At 41.0% G+C, this 25,157-nt stretch overlaps 2 protein-coding genes across 2 annotated transcripts; one reads left to right on the plus strand and one right to left on the minus strand.

The window, feature by feature from the left end:
• The first annotated feature begins 12,293 nt into the window (after positions 1-12,293).
• On the plus strand, positions 12,294-19,347 carry nlrc3l (NLR family, CARD domain containing 3-like). Its single transcript, XM_056611405.1, has 12 exons — positions 12,294-12,681; positions 13,172-13,291; positions 13,445-13,537; positions 13,648-13,828; positions 13,970-14,117; positions 14,323-14,415; positions 14,596-14,918; positions 15,265-15,474; positions 15,654-15,829; positions 16,035-16,308; positions 16,602-16,817; positions 17,681-19,347. Exons 1-12 carry the CDS (start codon positions 12,656-12,658, stop codon positions 18,062-18,064), a joined length of 2,244 nt encoding a protein of 747 aa, XP_056467380.1. The 5' UTR covers positions 12,294-12,655; the 3' UTR covers positions 18,065-19,347.
• A 1,126-nt stretch (positions 19,348-20,473) lies between these two features.
• Positions 20,474-23,451, minus strand: LOC130406039 (granzyme A-like). Its single transcript, XM_056611406.1, has 5 exons — positions 23,161-23,451; positions 22,785-22,938; positions 22,210-22,351; positions 21,829-22,110; positions 20,474-21,731 (listed from the first exon to the last, which is right to left on the minus strand). The coding sequence occupies exons 1-5, from the start codon at positions 23,219-23,221 to the stop codon at positions 21,582-21,584; spliced, it is 789 nt and encodes a 262-aa protein (XP_056467381.1). The 5' UTR covers positions 23,222-23,451; the 3' UTR covers positions 20,474-21,581.
• Positions 23,452-25,157: the final 1,706 nt, after the last annotated feature.

The raw sequence follows: 25,157 nt of genomic DNA on the forward strand, positions 1-25,157 counted from the left end.
ACACCACTGTGGTGGGACACATACTGTAACTGGAGGGGGTAAGTCTGTCTACAGAGAGGAGGACCTGAAACTGTTGAACACTGAGTGAGTTGAACACCAGAATAATTTTGTCCTCTTTAAAAACTTAAAATAATGAAAGACCATCACACCTAGGAGGATGGCACATTCTTTACAAAAGATTATTATCATGACTGTTATCACAACGGTGGAAGAATCATGGAAATTAAAGATTGTTGTAGGAGTAAATGAACAAAAAATGAACAAAAAAATACAACTTAACATTAACAGCATTAAAAAAATATAAATAAAAACGTACCTCATGAATGTCATCTCGCCTTCTCTTCTTCAGTTTAAAAACTGGTGGCACCTCACCCCGAAGAAGAGCCTTAGATGCGTCGGTCCAGTGGGCAAAGAGTTTGCCATGGCTCAAATATTAAGAATTAAAGGAAGAAAGCGAAATTAATACACTACAAATACAATAGAGACACTCATGTGTAACCATTTCTTAGTCAAACAAAGGTGAATATAATTTGGCCTTACCTTCCAAGGTCAAATTCTTCGATCAGCATGATACACCACCATTTTCTCAATGCCGGTATATCAGTCCAAAAAAAAATCAGCCTTAATATAGAATAACTTTTTAGATAGCTTTGAATAAGCAAGGGAACTTACAACAGTGAAGTCAAAGGGTGCATCCATCACTTTGTAAAGGGCATACTGTAAATAAAACAATAATTTTATGTTAATATTTTTTAAGCACAAAGACTAAATAAATCCGACCAATAGCCGCCTGAAATGCATACCCAATCGAAATCCACACATTTTTGCGTCACCGTATGCACGCAGATTTCCTTCCGAAAACGCTTGCCTAAACGCGGAATAAAAAGTGAATACGCGACGCCACTTTTGCGTCTTCTGTTCGGACCGTCATCATGTAAACGTAGCCTAAGATTAGTTTCCATGTCATTTGATAATAGCCTACTATAGGCCTTCTTGAATACATGCAACAACACACATAAAACTCCTACACAACAAAAATGATCACAAATGGGCTAGAGCCATGGATGTAACTGCCCAACACCTTCCTAGAACTCCATGAGCCATGGCTGTGCAACATGGCGGCCTACATCGAAGAGGACCCGCTCCCAACGAAGATATAAAGGCCTCAAACCAAGATAATGAAACACAAGGATTCCTATTTTCATGGGATTGTCAACTAATTAAAAAAATACTTCTGTTATATTCCATTTCTGCCGAGTCTGTTGTAAATTCTGCACATTGAACCTTTAAGAAGTTGCATTTATTAAGGATACTGATTAAGCATTGATGCGACACAACTGTCTTTTATTGACCTGGGGTCTCATTTATAAAACTGTGAGTGGGATCGCTACTAAAAGTGTACGTACGCCCAAAAGCCAAGTTTTGCGTGCGCCAAAAAATATTCTGATTTATAAAACCCTGCGTACGCACACCGTACGCAATCTTTTTTTTATAAATCACAGACTGCCTACAAGTGTGCGCAGCTGAATCAGCTTCACGTTCCGCCCTGTACACGAACCTTTTTATAAATGGTCAATGCAAATTACCTCATGAATTCGATCTGCATATAAAACAGACTCCGATGCAAGTATTATGTCTTGTCGGAAACAATGGCAGAAGTACTGAGAAAAGCAAAAAAGCGAAATTTCACGGAGGTTGAAGTGGAGACACTTGTGGGTGAGATGGAGGCCCGAAAAGTAGTTTTGTTCGGCGGTCACGGGATTGGGATCGCCAACAACAAAAAGCAGAGTGAGTGGCAACATGTTGCTGCAGCAGTGAATTCTGTCAGTAGCAAGGAGCGCACACAGTCCCAGAATTAAAAAAGAAGTGGTCTGACATAAAGTTACATATTTTTATGTAGCCTACCAATAAATCGTTATGGTCCCTAAAGACCCTCTCCCTCCGAATCCTGTCATTTGCATGGTCCACCAGAAGTGCCATATAGTGCAGCATTACCACGGCGCTCACCTCTGCATTTATAGGGTTACGGTAATAAGACTGACCGAGAACACCTTGGATAATCAGTTTGTAATCACCCACGTAACATGTTCTTGAACATAACCCCTTTTTAATGCCTGATTTGTCATGAAAAGCATCAAGAGTAACGGACAACGATTGTGATGAGGAGTGTGGCTTGGTTTTCCACACTTGAGTTTTAATTGACATTTGATTATATGTTTACAGTGTCACATAAAAATATTATGTTATTGTCATATTTTGGACAGATGTCTATTCTAAGGAGATGTTTCTGGAGTTATAACTGAGAAATTACGCAGTTGACTTAAATTATTCTGATTACATAGATTTAACGCATGACACGGGTTGATATTAAATTTATGAAGGGCGATGATAAAACATAATCGTTCTTCTCACTCTACAATTCTTCGGTCTGACTTAAGTTCACCACCACACCATCTGTGTCGCAAATTCTCATTTTCCTCCAAACCATGCGTACGCATGTGTCAGAGTTTGCTTAGGGCTGCGCACATTTTCCCGTCAAGTTGGCTTTTCATAGATCACATCCTTGGCGTGGAAAGTCACGTCCGCCAATTTCAGCCCCGTTTTGTGCGTACGCAACGGTTATAATGAGACCCCTGTCCTTTTGCATCGGTGTCATCAACCTCACATGAAATAAACCTTAGGCAGGGTCAGGGGTTTGGTTTTATTTTAAATCATTTCCATTTCCAATGCCCATATTGTTAAGTGGGCTACTACACTGTTCAGGCAACAGTCCGACCCCTAACATAAAAAAACATTTGACTACTTTAATGCATGCAGCGCTCAACCATTGTTCTTCATAAGTTTCTTTCTTTCTTACTCTCTACAAACGTTGGGACCTATCTCCTCAATTTTTCACCTATAGACTACTAGAGAATATCTTGGAATCACTCGCTTCTTTTCAGATTTTTAAAATATTTTACACTTTAAGATATTCTACTTTTAAAATATTATCTTTTTTTTAACATGGGAGTCAATGGGAGGACGGCAGAGCCGTCCTCTGCAGGCCTACTTCAAGCTGTTTAAGACGTAAGTCACGTAACCAGGGGCGATTCTAGGTTCTGACACACGGGTATACAAAGTATATAAAGTCCTGTCCAAGATTTTTTTATTCCACAACCTTTATTTTCTTAGTTACTATGCTGTTGTATGTCTAAGCCAATAGCAGGCAGTGTCAGCTAAATAATGCAGTTCTGAACCAATAAAGTGATGAAAGGAAAAAATACTTTTTGGATGAAGGAATAATCGATGTATATGAACTGTAATAACAAATTTGAGGTATATTTAATTTCCTTTGTGTAAGTTTCCCTTAAAAATGACCATATTTTCATATTTTATTCACACAGTTACTGAAACACATTGGTACAACATGTACTAGATTAATAATATGAAAAACATACCACTATTTCGGGAGCACTAAACTATGTTGTCTCACTTTCAGGGACCAATACCTTTTTATAAAACTTCTGATGCAAAAAAATCCGGTTCTGATGCAAAAAAAAAGGGTGCTAATTTTCAGTAAAAAAAAACACTGGCATTATTTTATCAGATGCGGGCGTTTTCATTGCCCTAACAACGTGAGCTAATCAACAAGTACCACATGTTCTAGACCAGTGGTTCTGAATTATTTTCTGTAATTCCCACCACCCTTTTCGCGCACTGCCTGAATTGAAATAGCTACTATTGATAACCTGCTAATATTTATTTATTTAGATTAATAAAATTAGCGGAGATAACATCTGCAACAAATTAAAACAATTTCCAAGTTCAGTTTATTAACTCAATTTGTAACATTTAAACAAGACTGCTAAGTCTGTGTGAATCTCAAAACAGAGAAACAAGAGCAAATGATTAACTGGGGTTTGCATTTAATGAAAAATATTTTTAAACAGTAAACATTGGTCACTTGTCAGCTTCATCAGCTTATTCCCTTTCAAAAAAAAAATAATATATGTTCATCTTTCAAGCATGAATAAAGACACCAAGTCCCTCTGTCATGACTTTGTAAGATCATAATTCTTGTAAAACTTCTGACCCTTGGTATTATGTTTATTTAAAATAAAATAAGTAACTTAATAAAATAAATAAATAAATAAGACACTAAGTCCCGTCTGCCGCTCGCGCCTGACACCTTTTATCAGTAGTATCTAGTCTCATAGCATTAGAACATGTTGTACTTGTTGATTAGCTCACGTTGTTATGGCAATGAATATGCCCTCAGCTGATAAAGTAATGCCAGCATTTTTTTTTTACTGAAAATTAGCACCCATGTCAACTTTTTCTGCTCCTTGCTCTCACACACACACACACACACACACACACACACACACACACACACACACACACACACACACACACACACACACACACACACACACACACACACACACACACACACACACACACACACACAGGGAAATACATTTGACCTTTTACATTTCTGCATTTTTAGCAATGCTTTGCCTTTTTCATTCAGCTGTCACTTTATTTGATTCCAACCATTTACTTTTTCTTAAATGGTGAGCATGTTAACATTGTTTACTCCATTTAGACTTTTGAACTTTTGCTCAAATCCCTTCACTTGATTTAAGCCATGTGGCTTTATTAAAAAATATTTTCAACCTCACTTTGTCCTACAGCACTCACCGCATTTTCTGCAGGAAATGCATTTTCTAGTTCCACACAATATGCACTAGGCCCTACTTAACAATATCACTGGAGGGCAGCAAAGCTTCTATAAGAACAAGAGCAATTGCTCCGTCGTTGCATTCCCCCAAACGTGCGTGTGTTTTCAGAGTTTGACTTGGCAACGTGACGACGTATCAAGGTGGATGTTCAGGATAACCTTAGAAAACACAATTACCTTAAACGAAAGCCTAGCATGCAGTGTCCAAAAGAGATACTTTCACAACCTGCGATTCCTCTTGTTATCTGACCTCCGGGCCGCCCTCAGTATGTGAGAAACTTGAGGTTGTTTGTATTTTTTTTGTAGTTTAAAGGTCCCATGGCTACTACTTTATGAATGCTTTTATATAGCTTTTAGTGGTCCCCTAATACAGTACTCAAAGACTTTCAAGAAATTCAGCCTTGGTGCAGAATTACAGTCAATACGAGCCAGTCCCACGGACGATATTATGAATCCCAAACGACTGCGTCGGGTTCTCCGACGTCTCTGGTTCTTTGGATTGACTCCCTGAAGTACATGAACCACGACATAGAGGAGAAAGTTATTTCTCCTCCATGCGGGCGGCAGGGCTCCGGCGGGAGACAATCGCGGGCAACAATCCCTTTCTCCTCGCGGTTCATGTACTTCAGGGAGTCAAAGCCAAAGTTCCTTTCCCCCATTTCCTTCTCAACCATGGCTGAGATAACGCCCACTACAAGTCTCGTTGTGGAGAGACGTCAGAGAACCCGACATGTTAGGTGCCATAACATCAACAGCAGAAAGGTTATCCAAATAACAAAGAAAAAAATACAAACACTTGCACTACAGTGTGTGTATTCACACACACACACAGGGGAGGTAATTTGGCCCCTTATGACGACATATGGGGCCAAATTCAAAATCGGAGCGTCGGAGCTTTCATTGTTCAAAGGCGGAGTGGATACCTAGCGCTCGTTTTACACCTAACGCCATTTCTAGCTACTGGGGGATGAAAGGCAGGCTAGGGGAACTCATATTAATGTGAGAAAACCTCATAAAGTGAAGTTTATGTGAAGGCCTTTAATTGTTTTGTGTTTTGTTTGAGTGGGGGGGATGAGGTGAATGAATTGGATGACTTTTACTAGTTCTTACGAGTTGTTTTGATAGCAGAAATAAATGGAGAAATTCATGAGGAAGAATTATTTTTTATTAAGGAGTGAAGAAGTGTTTGGTTTTTTGTCAATATATATGTTTTGATGTGTAGATTTTGAAGATAAGTACGTATGCATGTAATATATATAGACGATTTTAATGCATTTCCTTTTCCATACAGATGTGTCAATAGAGAAAGGTTGCTATGCTTCCTTTTTCCAAAAATGACTTTAAAAGAATCTTGCTTCATTTGGAATGTATCGATGTAAAGCCAAAATCCGCTACCTCTTATATTCAGCAACATGAACTGTTACGTATTAAAAGTGGTGAGTAGGTGGAATATATATATATATATATATATACATACACACATACACACACACACAATACAGGCACACCTGGAGAAGCACTACAACCTCAACAAAGAAGCCCTCATGGGGCGTTTGAAGCGTGGCCTGCGAAACATGTGTGTTATTTTTAAATTTTCCCTCGTATTACATCAATGTTGCATGTTCTTAAATTTAAAATGTAGTAGGAAAGAGTTCCATTTAACCTGTTGATTTAATTAGGTGGACACATGATTGTTTTGCATCACAGAGACAGTGTTTAGGTAAGATTATGGATATAATAGGATGGTTGGGAATGCTCTTGCCCATGCAAAGCGGTCAATCTCCTCCCTGGGGTTTTGTGCCGCAGCATTTGTCGGAAACCAGGGACTTGCCATGCAGTTCTGGAATCAATGGTTGACTCAGCTTTCAGGGTTTGGACCTGTCCCTGCTGACATCAGGAGCTGGTCACCCGTTCGTGGGTAAGACTTCTACTTCAAATAGTGAAAAACAAAAGTTTTCCTTTGACCTTTTGTAAGAGGTACTGGTGTGATCCCTTTACTTTCTATGTGTGTGAGGTGGAATAAAATAACATGTTTTTTATCTTTTTGATTGACCCAGGGGCACCCAGAGCAGGAGTGAGTGACCCTAATGAGATTTCCTGAATGTGTGTGTGACGATGGCTGGTTCAACCTGTGTGCATTGATTAGTCAATTCACAACACTTGTGAAGCCCAATCTAGCACCAGGGTCCAATCAGTCTGACCTGGGCCAGGTGAGTGCTTAGACCAGCCATAATCCACACATATTCCACAATTGTATTGTCTTGTTCTTGCAGGATTAAATTGGTACTAAGGCCCCGTTTACACGAAGGGAAAACACAGATATTTCCACGTGGTTTGGCCTCTCATTTACACGAAAACGCAGTTTTTATCACAGAAAACGATCATTTCTAAAAACTCCGGCCAAAGTTGAGATTTCTGAAAACGCCGGTTATGTGTTGTCGTGTCAACGGGGAGAAACAGGGTTTTTGGTTCTGAAGCGTCACATTATGCGCCAGGAAATGCTTAACGTCATATGAGCGCCCTATGTTTACAGTTTGTTTGTTACAGGAAGACGCTTGTGTTATGTGGGAAATATTTGTTTCTATAAATACCCTGCTACGTATAAACGTGGCCTGTTTACATGAGGACGCTTGCGGGTAAAAACGACCAAATATTTTATCTGAAGTGTCTTTCGTTTAGATGGCTTTCCACCCCTCCAGGGTGGAAAGCTTGAATACGTTCCGCCGTAGCGTTTCCGTTTACACTGCGAAGACGCAAAACTCTGCTCAGATCTGCTCATGTCGCATACGCGTTTACGTCACATACAGCACCAGTAGGGGGAAATAAACAAACATGTTGGATTATTTCCAAGCTGCTCTGGCAACTCTAATAAACTTACAGAAGTCTTTCCACGAAATGTACAGGATATGCACAGTACAGATAGTATTACTGAACAGTGAAGGATCTGTAATTATGTTTTGGTTTTGACGGCGCAGATAAGAGAAGGAAGATTGTACGCATGCGCTTAGACATGGTGGTGTTGTGTGATGGTGTATCACAGCACCACCTAGCCGCCTCAGCCTGACAGGCATACCCAAACGAAATCCACACACTTTTGCGTCACTCATCTAAACAGGGAATAAAAAGTGAAGGCGCGACGCCACCTTTGCGTCTTCTGTTCAGACCGTCATCATGTAAACGTAGCCTCAGAGTGAATCCAAAATGGCATCCATCGTGTTTCCGCATGTTGAATAGGTCCATGCAGAAGCTTCCAAAAGCACTTCTCCAAATACGACCTTGAGTACTCAATTCAACCCCTGGCTGTCGGGGACCCTGGTTCCCAAACGCATGCAGAACATGTACCCCTGGAACTGTCTTTTAATGCAGTGTCTGTGCCGTGTGCGGGGATGGCACGTCGGTGAGACCAAACATTTTGGATTTGTTTGTTCCACCATCTGTGTGCTGGACTGTGAACGGTTCTCCTGTCCTGTGAGGGGTAGGCCCACACCTCTTAGCCATTTAGTTTTCCCGTGGGTGCAGGATGTGTGGTGCCTTCACGTGCTATGGAAATTATGGTAAATACCATATACGCGTCGGCTCCCGTCGTAATACCCCCTCCCGTCGTAATTTCCACGGGAGAGCTCGTAGAATATTCTGATAACGAGCTGCCGAGATTAGATAAACTTTGACCTTTTCAACATGGCGGAGAGCAAAAAAAAAATATATTGTAGCGCCGGGGTTATGTTTGTTGTGTTGTTATCCGACTGCTATTGGTTGATGTGTTCCCATCATGCTTTGCGGTGCGGGAGTTAGGGGAGGAGTTAAAAAGACAGTTGAGCTTAGTTGTGGTTACGGTGACTCAGGGGATTCAATAAAGTCACTGAAAGAATATAGCATGCCTCTGCTTTTGATATTCGCCACAATACTATTCATGATCTATAAAATATTATAAATCCTCTTCTTGCTGTAGCAGATGACTAAGGCAGTCTCAAATTGTTTTACCCAAGTAACAGGTAAGGATCTGTGAGTCCGCCATGTTTCATTTCAATATGACAACAAAACCACTTGAACACAACGCACTCATAATTTCCAGTTCACAAATGTAATGGATCATCTTTTCCAGAAGCTAAGGCAGCAGTGGACGCAGCCGTGCACATCACCAACACCAGTCGCACACTCTTCTTCATCCATGACATCCATGCCAGCATTGAACATCACTTCCACAAAGCCAATTCAATGTATTTTTTTTGTCATATAGTCATAAAAGGTTATTATAGCCAATATCAGCTGTAAAATACAATTCAACACAATACCATATAGATTACTATGATGCTGGCCTGGTGGGCCTTTAAATGTCCCTGTTTAAATATTGTTAAAACAAAAAGCTTGAAGAACATGTGGCCATACTTCAACCGTAAGAATGAAACATTTTATAATTTAGTGTGTCTTCAGTTGTAGAAGAGGATTAGTTTGACATTAGCTTAGAACATCTGACAACTTCAAAGATTGTTTGTTTGCTTGATGACTCAACACAGCAATAAATCTATTTATAAAGCTATATATATATATATATATATATATATATATGCTGCCCCATTTGAAAGGAACATGCACTTGTGGGATGAGCAGCAGAGCTGATGTGTAGGTCGGATAGATCAGGGACTCAGGGTGTCTTGAGTTTTTCAAACCCTATGTGGTTGTACCAATATATATATATATAATATATATATATATTGGTATTATATCATATTCAGGGACATATTCAAATAAAGTAGCCTAGTCCTTCTAGATAGTCCTTCTGGCAGGAGAATAAAGTTTAAAAACATAACCAGACTGTTTACCACCTCAAGTGAATTAACCGGTAACCCTTCCTTTTACAGTCCCCTAATTACTAGGTATTTACCCGGTACATACATGGTAAATCATAGTGTATTACTGGGTAATTACCACTGGTAATAAGAAGGTAAATACAGAGGTAGTTACCCGGCAAATACATGGTAAATCATAGTGTATTACTGGGTAATTACCACTGGTAATAAGAAGGTAAATACAGAGGAATTTTCCAGTAAATTATAGTGTATTACTGTGTAATTACCACTGGTAATAAGACGGTAAATACAGAGGAATTACTAAAAAAAACCTCCACTATTACCCATCAACTCAACTAAGTAGCGTGTAGTTGTAACTGTTTTGGGTTAGTAATAACTCCGATATTGTGTACTTCCTAGGAAATTGGGCAACCAATTCTTAGAAACACTTATTATCCAAGGTTTATGTTCTTAACAGCCGGAGTTTAATGATGTACTATCTATTAGCATAGTACTTTCTAATAAAATACTTTTTCGTAGTTATTATTCGTAGCTACACCCATTTAGAAAGGGTTTATTCGATTTACCACTATGGAATTACTTACCTGGTAACAACCTCTGCAGGAACAGTTTTCCTCTAGTGTTATGGTACATCTTCTTAAATACTGGGTACAAAGCCGTTTGTTTCCATGGTATTACCAGGTACTTCTTACCATATAATTTATAATAGATACATTCCATTATCCATGCAGTCAACACAAACTTGTACCATGTACGTTCTGCGACGTTACCAAGTAAAACACACCAATTTACCCAGTAATTAAGCTGAAACTGTACTGTAAAAGGAAGCCTCGTTTGTTTCCATGGTATTACCAGGTTCTTACCATGTAATTTGTAATACATTATTCCCTTTTCCATGCAGTCAACACAAACTTGTACCATGTACGTTCTGCGACGTTACCAAGTAAAACACGACAATTTACCCAGTAATTAAGCTGAAACTGTACTGTAAAAGGAAGCCTCGTTTGTTTCCATGGTATTACCAGGTTCTTACCACATAATTTGCAATACATTATTCCCTTTTCCTTGCAGTCAACACAAACTTTTACCATGTACGTTCTGCGACGTTACCAAGTAAAACACGACAATTTACCCAGTAATTAAGCTGAAACTGTACTGTAAAAGGAAGCCTTGTTTGTTTCCATGGTATTACCAGGTTCTTACCACATAATTTGTAATACATTATTCCCTTTTCCATGCAGTCAACACAAACTTGTACCATGTACGTTCTGCGACGTTACCAAGTAAAACACGACAATTTACCCAGTAATTAAGCTGAAACTGTACTGTAAAAGGAAGCCTCGTTTGTTTCCATGGTATTACCAGGTTCTTACCATATAATTTGTAATACATTATTCCCTTTTCCATGCAGTCAACACAAACTTGTACCATGTACGTTCTGCGACGTTACCAAGTAAAACACGACAATTTACCCAGTAAGTAAGCTGAAACTGTACTGTAAAAGGAAGCCTCGTTTGTTTCCATCGTATTACCAGGCTCTTACCATATAAGTTGTAACTGGTTAATCCCTTTACCATGCAATCAACACAAACCATATATGTTCTGCAACATCGTTCACCAGTAGTTAAGCACTTTAATTGTTGTTATAAAACCCCAAACCACTGTTGATGAAAGACATATTAAAATTAAACAAAATCAAAGGCTTATCCAAACAATGCATATCTCACAAACAGGCACTGAACACTGAAGAAATCTGACAAAAAAAAGAGCCGTCCACATCAACTCAATTTAAATGTTACTGATGGTGTTTTCATAAAACACATGACAGTGTTATGGCAAGTGACCACAAGGAAGACTGCGTCAACCTCTACAATTTGAATAAGTGGTGAATGCCATGCAGCAATCTGCCTATGGGAGCATCTTTGTGGTCATTCGCAAACCAATGAGTCCACTCGATGAATGAGAGATGACTCTTCAGTGTCTTCTCTGTGAGGTATCCCTGCAGTCTCCACATCTGGGATTTGAAGGCTGACCAAGACCTGACCAGGTACCTCCAAATCTCCCCTTCAAGAATCAGAAGACAAGAAAATAAACATTAGGACTGTCAATTAATGAACATTTCTAGAACATGTAGAACTCAAAGATTATTTTGTTTATCAGTTAAGAAAGGATGCTGGTCCTCTGGCCATTGTGTTTTGGTCAGTGGTATACAGTGGTATAATGAGCACATACCACAGCCTGGCGTGATCTATTGCTTAAATATATATATATATATATGTATATATATATGTATATATATATATATATATATATATATATATATATATATATATATATATATATATATATATATATATATATATATATATATATATATATAAAAGGTCTGTCTCACTTGTATTCATTTTATTCTGAAATAACTTGAATGGAACTTTAGATGTTTGGGGATAAGCAGCAAAGCAGTCAGGTAGCTATTTAAAGCTATAATAAGCGGCGTGTTTTTTTAAATTTAGGTTAAGCATTGTGAAAAAATATGCATACATTTTCATTTTCCCGTTGGGCTAGGCACAGGATATTCGAGTTGTCTTGAACGCGCCGTCAGTTTTCAATTCAAGTTCCCATGACCAGAGAATGTCTGCCATGACTCATGAGGCCATCCTGATCTCGCGAGTTCAGATGTCGGTTTCTCGATCCTTCCAGATCCGGACTGGGTGAAGGCAAATGGCTCCCTTTGAGGATACAGCGCCCCCATGTGTCCGAGGATAACCATCTACTATTATTGTTCCAAAAAAACGAAAAGGAACTTTGGCCGAATGTGATACCGTACAAGGAAATACGACGAGTTTGGATTGTTCCCAGTCCGGTTTGGATACGGCGAATTATTATAATGTATAAACCTTTTATTTAGAAGTGACTACGTTTATATACTTTTAAAACAAAAGGTTTCAGCTGTTTGGACAGCATATGCTTTTTAGTGAACATGACAACATGGTACGGAAACAAACTACCTGCTCGATCGCCTGACGAAACAATTTAAATTAAATACAAAACGACAGATAAGGGAAAACGGCCAGTTTACTACAGTCCGGACAATAACTTGAGTTCAGCCCACCTTCTGGCAGCTATGGACTCGGATTCAGAAGTTGAAAGGTTTGTCATATCGGCGTAGGCCTTCTTCATATCAACTCAACTATTTGAACTCGTTCTAGACTTGTTCTATAGGCTATTACATGATCAAGATGGTTAATGTAGTATATCAAATACTTTTCAATTTTTACTAGACTCACTTCACCTGAGTTCACCTGCATTCTGCATAGCCTCCTCCTTTACCCCCTATTGCTACTTCACCTCCGTACTCTCACCTCTCTTACGCCCATTATTTTATGTTCTACGTCCTGGCACTTAGAAAAAGGACTAGCATCTTATCCTAGCTGTCTTTGTTGTATACAGGGAATGGGTTAACCTAGCAATTGTTGTTGCTTGGCACTTGTTTCTTTAACCATCCTTACCGTACCGAGTGATCTATTTTTGTTTCCATTTCCTCTGACAAATGTACTTATTGTTAGTCACTTTGGATAAATCGTCTGCTAAATGCGCTAAATGTAAATGTAATACCCTGTATTATACGTTCTGGATTTAGAATACTGCATGGAACAGGTCGTCCCCCGTCAAGTTATGGATCAATGAGGAGCGATGAGGAAGAAGAAGAAGAAGAGGACTTTGAGAGGGACTCACCTATCACTTCCAATGAACCCACCGGGTAGGTTGGAGTTATACTGAAACTACTATCCATGTATACTTGCATATATATCATATTTAATATTATCCGGGATATGAAATAAAATAAAATGTTATCAACTGTTGTACGCTGGTCAGCTAACTGTGAACCTTCTCTTGTTCTAATTCTTGGCAGGTTGCAACTTATACGTCATCACTATCCAGAGACAGTCCTCACCCAGGGCACACAGCAGACCAAACAACAAGATGCCTGCATCATATATACCAGGTTGGTGCATAGGCTAGCATACTTATCAATGCACTCATGTATCACATGACAGAGACTTAAATACGTACTTACGTACACGGGGGTCTCCTGCACTTTTGTCTCTCCCTCAGAAATGAGGAAGTGGTTGAAGATGAGAACCGGGAGGAGGAGGAAGAGGAGGAGGGGGAAGAGTACGATAGAATTAATTCTCCAGTACCGCCGCCGCCTGTGGAGGATGGAGATCAGATGGACTCTGAGGAGGCCCAGTCAGGGATTCTCCACTCAGAGCTTGGAATGCCTCACGTATTCAAGGTGCCATGTTGTGCTGTTTATAAAAGAAAAAAAATTCCAATCCTTAAGATTACAAACAGTCCTTCCTATTATTCTCTTTTGCCATCGTACATCACGGCACAATTACCTCACCACTCTGTCCTTGTTCTCCTCATTGTGTAGAACCTCATGGGGGTTCTGTCTGGACTTTCTGAGGAAGACATGGGAAACTTAAAGATACGCCTTAGTCGAGAAGAGAAACTTTTCAAGCTGGAAGAACTGTTTCAATGGGACCTTCTGAACCTAGTGGACAAGATGATTGAAGTGCTTGGTAAGAACACGTTCAGCTAGTTATTATTAATTAATAACTAATTATATTATTATTATGAGTTAGTCTTCACTGTCAGGAGTAGTACAACCCTTTATATACATATATATGTAAAGCATATAATTAAACATGATTGTATTGGCCGCTGTATACATTGTCATACTGAGCAACCTATGCCAATTAATCATTGGTCACTTTTGTCATGCAGGTCATGAGTGTGCCTTAAAACAATCCATCATGGGCTTGGACAGCATAAAAAAAATTACTGAAGCCCGGGACCTGGAGAACAAATGCAAGAGAGGTAAGGCTGTCAGATAAAGAGAAAAAAAAATAACCTGCATGTAGATATAAATAATCAGCCATTTGTTAAGCTTATTAAATCTTACTTTCGAACACGACTAGCCAGCCAAGATGAACTCTTGTCATCAAAGTGCATATTTCCCCCTCCCCCTCACCTCCTCTCCATCCCCTCTCACCCCAGTGTTGCTCCGGTTCCAGCTGAAGCAGCACATCCTGCGGAGGTTCAGAGTAATCTACGAGGGCGTCCCCCGGCCCGGGAAGCAGCAGCTCCTGGACACTGTCTATGTCCAGCCCCAGATCTCCAGACGCCCAGGCAACGGGATCCATCTGGCACCCGGCGACGGCGGCGGCAGTATTTTCCTGGACGTGAAGGATCTGCTCCGACTGACAAAGGCCAGCGGGGAGCCCGTGAGGACGCTGGTGACCACCGGAGTCGCGGGGATCGGGATGTCCGTGGTGGCGGCCAGGTTCTCCATGGACTGGGCAGAGGATGCCGCCAACAAGGTCCGCTACATGCAGGAACTCGGCACTCCTGAGTGTACCACTCATTTTATTTTTTTTACATTTCATCAGTGGGGAAGGGAGAAGTAGCTCTATTAAGGAACTTTTATGCTGTTGAAATGTTTTTGACAACATCATGTAATTGGGGATTTTGAGCGCATGGATATTTACCAAAGGGGGGGATCTTCACCTGTGTTGAGTGTACTTTATTGTTCTATTACCGATGTCCCCATGAACAATCGTATCTGTGTAAAGCTACAGCAAACAGTATGAGGTTACACCACGTATAGAAATTGAGTTGTTGAATCTGTGATTGTGTTTCCTTGTTTTTCTTTTGTTTCATATACAGGATATACAGTTTGTGATCCCACTCTCACTTGAGAGTCTCTGGTCTCTCCAGAAGTTCCAACTTCCTCCAACTAAGATGATGTCCATCATGGAGGTGATAGAACATTACTACCAGGGGTTCAGTGACGCAGGCTACCTGGAAGATCTCAACTGCAGATTTCTCATTCTAATGGACTCCTTCGATTATTACCTCGATACGCTGGACTGGAAGGTATATTTACCAAAGCAGAAAGTGTCTCTATGTTTAATGCACACCAGGTCCTGGGAGGATCACATTTTAAGGGCATTTTTGTTATAGAGCATTTCTAAGCATCTGCTATACTTTGTCTCTATGTAATTCTCCCTTCCAAAAGCAACAACCGACTGCCATCTGCTTGCTCCTTACTCCAGAACACTCCGGTCCTGTCTGACAGCCATACTCCTGCACATCTGGATGTTCTGATCGTTAATCTAATCCGGGGTAAACTGCTGCCCTCTGCCCGCATCTGGATCCTTGGCAGACAAGCAGCCGTCTCAACCATCCCACCTGAACTCATCGACGTGGTCACAGATATTCATGGCTTTAGGTCTGTCTTTGTGGTGGTGGGAGCCACTATCATATTCTACTCTGTGTCTGTTTGTGTCCGGCAGCAATCCTATCTTCTGTCTGCCTGTCTTCCCGCCATGCTACCATCTCCCCTTCCTAACCGTTGCCTCCGTTTTAATGTGTGCAGTGTTGAATCACCACCACCGCTAGGTTTCACTTACCTTTCCCCCCTCGCCGATCAACAGTGACGAGATGAAGGACGACTACCTGAGCAAACGCTTCCAGGACAAGGAGCTGTCGGACAGCATTGTGTCCCATTACAAGCGCTCGCCGGCCCTCATCGCGCTGTGTCAGCAGCCCTTCGTCTGCTGGTTGGCCGCCACGGCCTTCGAGCGCTGCTTCCGCTACCAGGGCTACGGGATTCAACCCCCAAGGCTCACGCCCTTCTACATCCACGTGATGGTCATCCAGACCAACCGCAAGCTCCAGCGCTACCGCGGCCAGTCGGAGAACCACCTGGTGAGCTGGTTGATGCATGCATAGAAAGGGTTGATAGCATCATGTTAGGGTTATATTATGTCATGGTTATGATGCATGTCATGTCATGGTTATGATGGCCAAATCGTCATTTTCCTATGACATGGCGACGTTAAATTACAGCATTCTATATGTATCACAGGGCGATTTACCTGATCATTTGTTCATATAAAACGCATACACACAAAACTAAAGTCAGCACAAGGGTAGAAATGTAATGTATTGAGGTTTCAAAGTCTTAACTGTTTTTTTTCTGTCTCCTCTGTGTGTGTCAGAAATGGTCCCAGGACGACATCCACACACTGCTAAACCTGGGGAAGCTTGCCCTGGCTATGGTGGAGAAGCAGGTGTGGGTCTTCTCCCAACAGGACATCAAGGAGCATAAACTGGACATGAAGGAGATAACTGTCTTCTCCGGCCTCTGCATTGAGCATCACTCGCTGGACACCACTAAGAGAAAGCAGTTCAGCTTTTTACACCGAACCTTCCAGGTGAAAACCAATGCTATTATTTATATTTTGGACATATGTTCTTTGTAGTATAAACCACTAATATAAACCACATATATATATATATTAGAGCTGTCAGTTAAACGCGTTATTAACGACGTTAACGCAAACCAAATTTACTGGCGTTAATTTTTTTATCGCGCGATTAACGCAATTATTTTATAATTTCTTTTTTCTTTCTTTTTTTCTTTGGCTCAAAACAAAGAAGCAGTAGCCTGACTGCTATGTTCAATTGATATTTGTTCAAAGCAGTCGTTTAATTGCACTATAGGCTCTTTTTTTGTATCGTCCTGTTTTGATCAGTGTATATGCCAATGTTGTTATCAATAAAAAATCATTTGCACAAGGCAAGCCGATGCACTTCACCATGTTGATAAGAGAATTAAAATGAGAAGAATTATGGGACAAAAAAATCAAGGGATATTTAGCATAGAAAAATAATTTGCGATTAATTAGAGTTAACTATGACATTAATGCGATTAATCACGATTAAATATTTTAATCGCTTGACAGCTCTAATATATATATTAGTATTTTGGCAGATGTGCTTGAATCTGCATGAACGGGGTGTTTTGATTCAAATTAGTTTAGACCAATCATGTTCCCCGGGACCGGGATGTGTAGGCGTGCGATTGTCTTGACTGTCTGGAACCTAAGCAAATGTGATCTTTAAGTTGCCCCGGCCCCTAACCCCACTTGACATTGACTTTACCTTGACATCTGTATTCCCTGGAGTGTTGTGTTTTGTTTTTCCATATATCCAAATCTGTAATGTACTTATCGACCTTCGATGTCACAACACCTTTAGCACAACCTTAAAATGTGATTCTTCTGTGCCTGTGAAGGAGTTCATGGCTGCCGTGTACGTGTTCGCCGTGTTCCACCTGGAGGGCCGGGTCCCCCTGCCAGAGGCCGGGTCCTGGCCCCGCGCCAAGCTGCCCAGAATAGCGGAGTCCCCCCGGTCAGCCGCGGACCTGCTGCGGGGGGCGGTCCGGGCGACCATGGGCTCGCCACACCTGGACATGGTGCTCCGCTTCCTGTGCGGCATAATGTCCCGCGGCAGCCACAACCACATGCTGAGAGTGCGGCTCTTCCAGGCACCACAACCCGCGCTGAGCAAGCCGGAGAAGGCGCAGCAACTGCTGGAGCGGGAGGTGGAGAGTGCGCCGGCGGACAGGCGGGCCAACCTGCAGGAGTGCCTCAGGGAAATGGTGCAGGAGGACGAGTGAGGTGGATCACGGACGACGTGTTTGCCTGGTACCCGGTCTGAGGAATGTTTTGTAGATGACTTTTTTTTGTTGCTGATGAGACACTTTTATCCAAAGACACCACCTGTGAATACAGATACATGTCATTGAGCAGGTAGAGGTTGCACAGAGGTAGGCTGCCCGTTACTGGGGATGGAAACTAATCCGTTTGGCTGGGAGTCTTAACACTTTAACCCCTATACTGTCCTTTAATACACGTGCTCTTTATGTTGTTTTGTTTGGCTAATATTTTGGATCAAAGAAAATGGCTAACTGCTTCTCAAGAATGTTTGTAATACATAGGGACTCTGCACTACTGTCCTCCTGAACGCCTCAGCCCTCCCTAAGCCCAAAGCGTGAAGAGCCTGTACACTTGTGATTTGTTTGTCTCATATTGATAGCACAACAAACAAGATAAAGTTATTGATAATAGCTACTGCTAATAGCAAGTGTGTATATAGGGCTGTATTAGCATGGTCCTACCAGAATCTCCGGCCAGAGAGTCCGGCCGGAGAAATCCCACGAATATACCGCAAACCCAGTACGTATGGGGGCAGAGCCAGCCTAGGGATGTATGGTATTTGCATGGGAGTTCTAGTACAAGTATAAAATAAAAATATAATGTTGTTTTTCATCATCTCCATCGTTACTCATGTAATTATTGGATAGCGAATATTCCAACAAACTAAACATATAATTGTCTGTAGAGTCAGTAAGTTTACACCATGTCCTTTATAGGTTTAATCAAGTCAAAGGTTCAATTGATGTTTGTTATCTGAATTACACTACAACATTTCCACATTATTTCACTCAATAACATGTAGATTTACAGGACATTCAGAATGGAAAATCAAACAAATTATTTACAGACAATGAATTATTTAGTGACTTATTCAATTAAGTCATATTACTTGAGAACATTTCTAGACACATTATTGAATGAAGGCCCATTCATTTCTAATATCTACAAGTAATTGTATTAGGTAAACAAATTATTACCACTGTATACAGTGGCGCAACTGCCTACTTTCTGGGGGGTATGCAGACACATAGCAGCCCCCCCCCCTTTGGTCTGGGCACAAGATTGATGTAAAACACACTATGATATCGAATCAAACAATTCATTTTCAGTGCACCAGGACAGATATCCGGTGTTTTTTTAGAGGCACAAGGGGGGGGGTTGTATCATCGGACTACGTAAAACAACATAACCACAAACAAGTTCCTATCTTTTACCCCCCCACACGGCGCCCACTGGAGCGCCGTGTTGGGAGGAGGGGGGGAGGGAGGCGAAGGAGCGGGGGGGGCGCCTTATCAGTGAGGTCCCTCTGTTATTGATCATTGCGATATTCCATCGCTTCGGCGCCCCCTCTGGTGCGGCGCCCCTATGCGCCGCATATAGTGCATACCCACTTTTTGCGCCACTGACTGTATATACCTCAAAAGTGATCCCATTTCTTGTAATTTAATTGATTGCTTTAGTCAAAAATACACCACAAATGATCTTATTGTGTATGTTACATTATCTATACTTTCGTGGCCGCTTTCAAAGCCGACAAGCTAATTTAAGTACCAGAATCCATAGACATATTCATATTTATTTGACTGTAAAATGTAAAGTCCTCGTCAAAATCAAACTAAGGTATGCTGACAGATAAAAGGTAGGTGCTCGAAGCAGTGGGCGTCAGACCAGTTTGACTGAATTCTCATAAAGGATCTTGCCGCAGTGGTAGTTAACGGGATTTTGTGTCCCCAGCACTGATATTGAACCTGTAGTCCCCCTTTCCACACCCAGGGGGCGCTGCAGTTAAAGATTGGTCTCTCCAGGCCAATCCACACACTTTTGACCAAGGGTACCTGAGCAGACAGGAGTTCATCCACATAGCGTCCCAGTGTTTCATTAGTGACGTGTAACATCATAGTGTTGTGGCTGAAACAGAATTCCAAGGCCTCGATCCAGGTTTTAGACTTGCTGTGGAATGTAAGACCTCACCTCAACAAATCAACAACCAAAACATCACACACATCCAAATATAAATACTGAATTCTGATGATTAACAAGCTGTATATACTATATTTAGATATAGATATAGATATAGATTTAGATTTAGATATAGAAACCTACATTTGATGTCATTGACTTCAATCTTCTCCAACGGTGGATTTGGTAGCTTACCGGAACGCAAGGTTTAGTTCTCGAAAACATTTCTCTTCCCCGTTTATATTCAAGGTGCCCCACCCACGAAACCAGATGCTCCATGGATCTGTGTATGCTATCATGCTTTGTGTATGCATTCAGTGGAAATGTACATGTTAGCGATGATAGCCAAATAAGATCAGGTTTGCCACAATAATAAAGGCAGTATTTTCTCCTGATTCCCTTCACAGTGTTCTCTGGTAAGATAATTTCCACCATCTCATCCATAGGTTGATTCTTGCTATTGTCCTCTTGTTGGTTTGTGTGATGGTTTTAATTTACCCAGGTGAACCTTCAGTCTTTCTTGGCTTGGGCGGAAATGGCAGGAGGCCATGTTTGTAGTGTCTGACTTATCTTGAAACACATACAACTTTATATGTTGTTGTGTCGACCACTAAGAAGCTATTCAGGACTGGTGTTAGCACTACAGATGTGTTTTCCAATGAGGTACTGATGTAAGCTTGAATCATGTGGTCTAAATAAAGCATAGACTTAAATAATTTACATCATAGGTTAAATACTGAAATTGTCATGCTCTGATTCCCGAGAATGCCGCTAAATGCTTAATTCAGATTATATTCAGTGCACACTGTAAATTAAATGTAAGATAATTTATTCTATGCCGTTGCAAAGCTTACACAATACTTCAATACGTTATGCAGAACAGAGACAAAACTCCATGTAAAGTCTGAGCTCCACACATGATCACAAACACAATATACTGTTGGTTACTCCTTCGACCTGTCTCCTCCTGCTGTTCTTCTCCCCTGTCCATGCCGATGCCTCAGCTGAGCTGGTTCCTTAACAAGAGCGCGCTTCCTGCTTTGCAACTGGAACACTCCCTTATGCAAAGATTCACCACACTCACAACCTCTTTGTCTTGAAGTAGCCTTTCACACATTGCAAGAGCAAATGGGCCTTCTAAGGCCTGGCTGTTCTATGAGTTTAGAACTCCTTATCTATCTATGTTAACCTTACAGCAAGTAAAAATGAAAAAATCACCCATATATATTATGACTTACATGACTTGCAAACATAGATATTGCTATAGCATAACTTTTACTACCTGATTGATTTGACTTAATACTTAATAATAGTACATAAAAATATGAATCTCACAAGTACCATAAGAACATTGAATTTCACCAGCCTGGTGGTGCCTTGACACAAGATAGGGTTGACTATGGAACATATTTTATCCAAGAATCATCATTATCTCATATGTATATTTTTCAGATTTGCAATCAATTTATATGAAAATAATTTTGACATCCTTGAGTTGCAGATGTTTCAGAGGAACACTTATATCTGCATTATCCCATTTATCCAGTCAATGTGTTCTTTGGAAAGCAAGATATACACTCCTGGTTTGTTCCGTTTAGCGCAGCCCCTGCCAAAGGCAGTTACTCCTACTTGCACACCGTTGCACATCAAAGGTCCTCCAGAGTCTCCCTGTTGAGAAAAATATGAAATCAGGAATGCTTTTCAAATCCTCTTTTAGCCTAGAAAATCCGAAACAAGATGTTGATAGAAATGATAGATCAATTACCCTACAAGCATCCTGATCTTTCTCATTCTCTCCTACAGTTCCGGCACATACCATGTTGGCAGTTATGACTGGGTCAGAATTGTAATATGTGGGCGAGTTGCACGTTTCTCTTTTGATAACAGTGACGTTGGCCGACATCAGATCATCTGTCATCCTTAAGTTTGAAGCGTTGACGGCCCCCCAACCAGCCACCGTGCATTTGGTACCTTCCTGGGGGTCTGGCATTTCATTGGGCAATGGCAAAAACTTTACGGTATCGGTCGGATTCACCTCTTGGTCGAGCTGCATCAAAGAAAGTACAAAGTAACTTTTATCATCAATAGTGCAACAACACTTGTGTTGGATGTGATATGAGTATTAATCACACAGTAATTAGCTCACCTTAAGCAACTGGAGATCATGAATATGCGTGGTTTGGTTAAAGGCATAATGGGGGTATGGCTTTGAAACTTTCCGGACCTGAACAGATCTATCCGTCAAGCTGTTTGGAATGTTGTCCACCCCAAGACGCACAGTAGATATACTGTTGAAGAATCCAAAATAGGGTTTACTAATGAATACCAAACAACAGCATGTAATAGTACACAACAATGCTCAACAACATAAATGCTTAAGGTAGTGTAAAGTAGGATTTGAGACTTGCAAGGAGAGCAGAAAATAGCAGAAGAGGGAAGAAAAGCCCTGATTTGGCTGGGAGTGTCTATTATCTAAATAGTCTCATAGAGAGGAAGGCCCCCAGTCAACCAGAAAACATATTCCCAGTGATTCACTCATCAACAGCATGAAGGATCGTTATTTAATCTCTTACAAATTACTCCCAAATGATAGGTCTTAAATCGTACCTACAGCCCCATGCCTAAATCTTCCTACCTAGAGCTCAATCCAACAACAAAAACTGTTCATGTGATTATGAGCAGAAGTGTATTATTGGATGAAGGACGTGATGAAATTCCTACTTAGAACAGTGGGCCGCGGTCAGCACCCATCTGGAGGAGAGGAGGGCTCCTCCGCAGCAGGGCTGATTTGTGCTGCTAAACAGGAGAGCCATGTGGGGCAGAGAATGAGCCTTCACCTTCTTCCCTCCGATGATCTCTGCCTCTCCACAAGCACCTGGGGTTAAACACAGCACAGCTGAAAGAGATCCGTTATCCGTACAAAAACCATACAAGTTTGTCCAGGATTATTCCAGGATTATTCGTATAAAAACCGCCCCGGCTGAGCGGTTTTTGGTTCAAACCCCTGCTTGTATCCATCCTTGAGCAAGATGCTCCAACTCAATGACTCAATCAATCCAAAATAAATGTAACGCAGAATATTTTGTGTTCTACTTACCTGACTGGACATGGAGGACCAAACACAAAGTTGTAACAAGAGCCAGCAATGAAGACGCCATAGCTTGTTTCTAATGCCAATAGATGGAGGTACTGAAACACAAGATGCAGCATGAGTTGCTTACATAGCCTGTTCGAAGGATGTGGGTCAACCACAAAGAGATAAACATACTCACACTTGGATGTACCAATGCATGCGCCTGCAAGTATCATTTTACACAGAATCACACTAACAATGTCAATGTTAAACACTGTGACTTTTAATGGGCTCCCCAAAACACAAGGTTGTGGGGTTGAAAGACTATTTATTGTACGGCATGCAGATAAAGATAAATGGCATTGATTGACATTGCAGATGTGTATTATTGGATGTGATGAAATTCCTCCTTATGACAGTGGGTCAGCACCAATCTGGAAGAGAAGAGGGTCCCTCTGCAGATGGGCTCTCCTGTGCTTTTTATCAGGAGAGCCATGTAGGGCAGATAATGAGTCTTCACCTTCTTCCATCCAATCATCTCAGCCTTGCCACAAGCACCTGTGGTTAAACACAGCACAACAAAAACAATATAAGTCTGCCCAGGATCATTCTTATTTCATAACCGGGGTTGTTTCGCTCCCAACAGAGAGGTTCTGGGTTTGAACCCCTTTCTGCAGGCATCCTTGAGCAAGATGCTCTAACTCTCAGTGTTAGGGGGTTAGGGTTACAAAGTGACAAAGGGTTGGGGCAGCAAAAAAAGAGCACTCAGATTCTTTTTTTGTTGTGACGTAAGCTCATTTTGCAATTCAAGTAATCAGTTATTTACAGTTATTTCCCCAATGGGAAACTACTAAACCACCTTCACTCGTCACCGGAGAGCTCAACGGGGGGGTTCACAGGAGGTCATCAATAACCTCCGGTGCATTATTGATTAGGCAGTACTGAGCTTTTGTATAAGAGCATAAACAACCGACCTCGGCATATCTTCTTACAGATGTTTTTGTGGCTTTATTCTAGAAACATATAGAATCTCCATACATTAACTATCCAATACATAATTCTTTATGATTTAAAATGAGGATTTGTTTATGATCTTAGTCACTAATTGTTATGTTCCATCTTCTCTTCTGTAATGCATTGGTGTAATTGCAAAGATGATTTGTTTGAATAATCTTTGAGCTGGGAGTATAAACATAGCAACAAAATCAATATGAGCATCAAATTAAGAATTGTAAGACTTACGAAAACTGATGAAGCATTTCCAGGAAATGTTTAGCGTGGTAAGCAACCGAGAAAACCTGATGTTAATCTTGTCTTATCTACTCATCTGTGAGTCTAACATCAGAGATAAGGCAGCTGTTGCATGACCTCAACTAAACACGTGCACAGTTATCTGCAGTGGTAATCTGGTCCTGGTGCTGGGAGGTGCTGCATGGGCTCACATAAATTAGATATATTTTTGCACTAGACATGCAACACTGTAAGAGACACCATGAGTCATCCAGAACCTGATATCATTCAAGCATCATTTAGCTGCAACACATCTGTTATCATCACACCAACAGCATGATGATTTTTTCTTTTCTAAAAGGCATTTCCTGGACTATGGCAGTCAAGTCACAATTGGAAACGAAGAGCAAACAAAGATGTGCAATGATATAAGACAAGGCAAAGCTGTTGCCAGGCAGGTTTATTTATATAGCACCCTTCGAACACAAATTTTATTCAGAGTGCTTTACATTGACAAGCATCCAAAATACAATATCATAAGGTTGGCCTCATCTGTTATCTGTTTACGGTCCCTCCATTTTAAAATTTAGTGGGGATAATCCACTAATATGCTTAAATGCACGTTCATTTAATTCTGATGTTCTAAACACATTATTCTAACATCGTACCATTCCATACTGCTACAACTCTACTGCCTTGCCTTGCAGAAGGCTCTGGGCGTGTGCAATGAGTGCAGCGTGTGCAGGTAGCAATGTAGGTAGGTAGACTGACTGGTCAGCCGTCCAATTACT

Source organism: Gadus chalcogrammus, chromosome 16 (genome assembly GCF_026213295.1).
Source record: "Gadus chalcogrammus isolate NIFS_2021 chromosome 16, NIFS_Gcha_1.0, whole genome shotgun sequence".
Taxonomy (NCBI): domain Eukaryota; kingdom Metazoa; phylum Chordata; class Actinopteri; order Gadiformes; family Gadidae; genus Gadus; species Gadus chalcogrammus.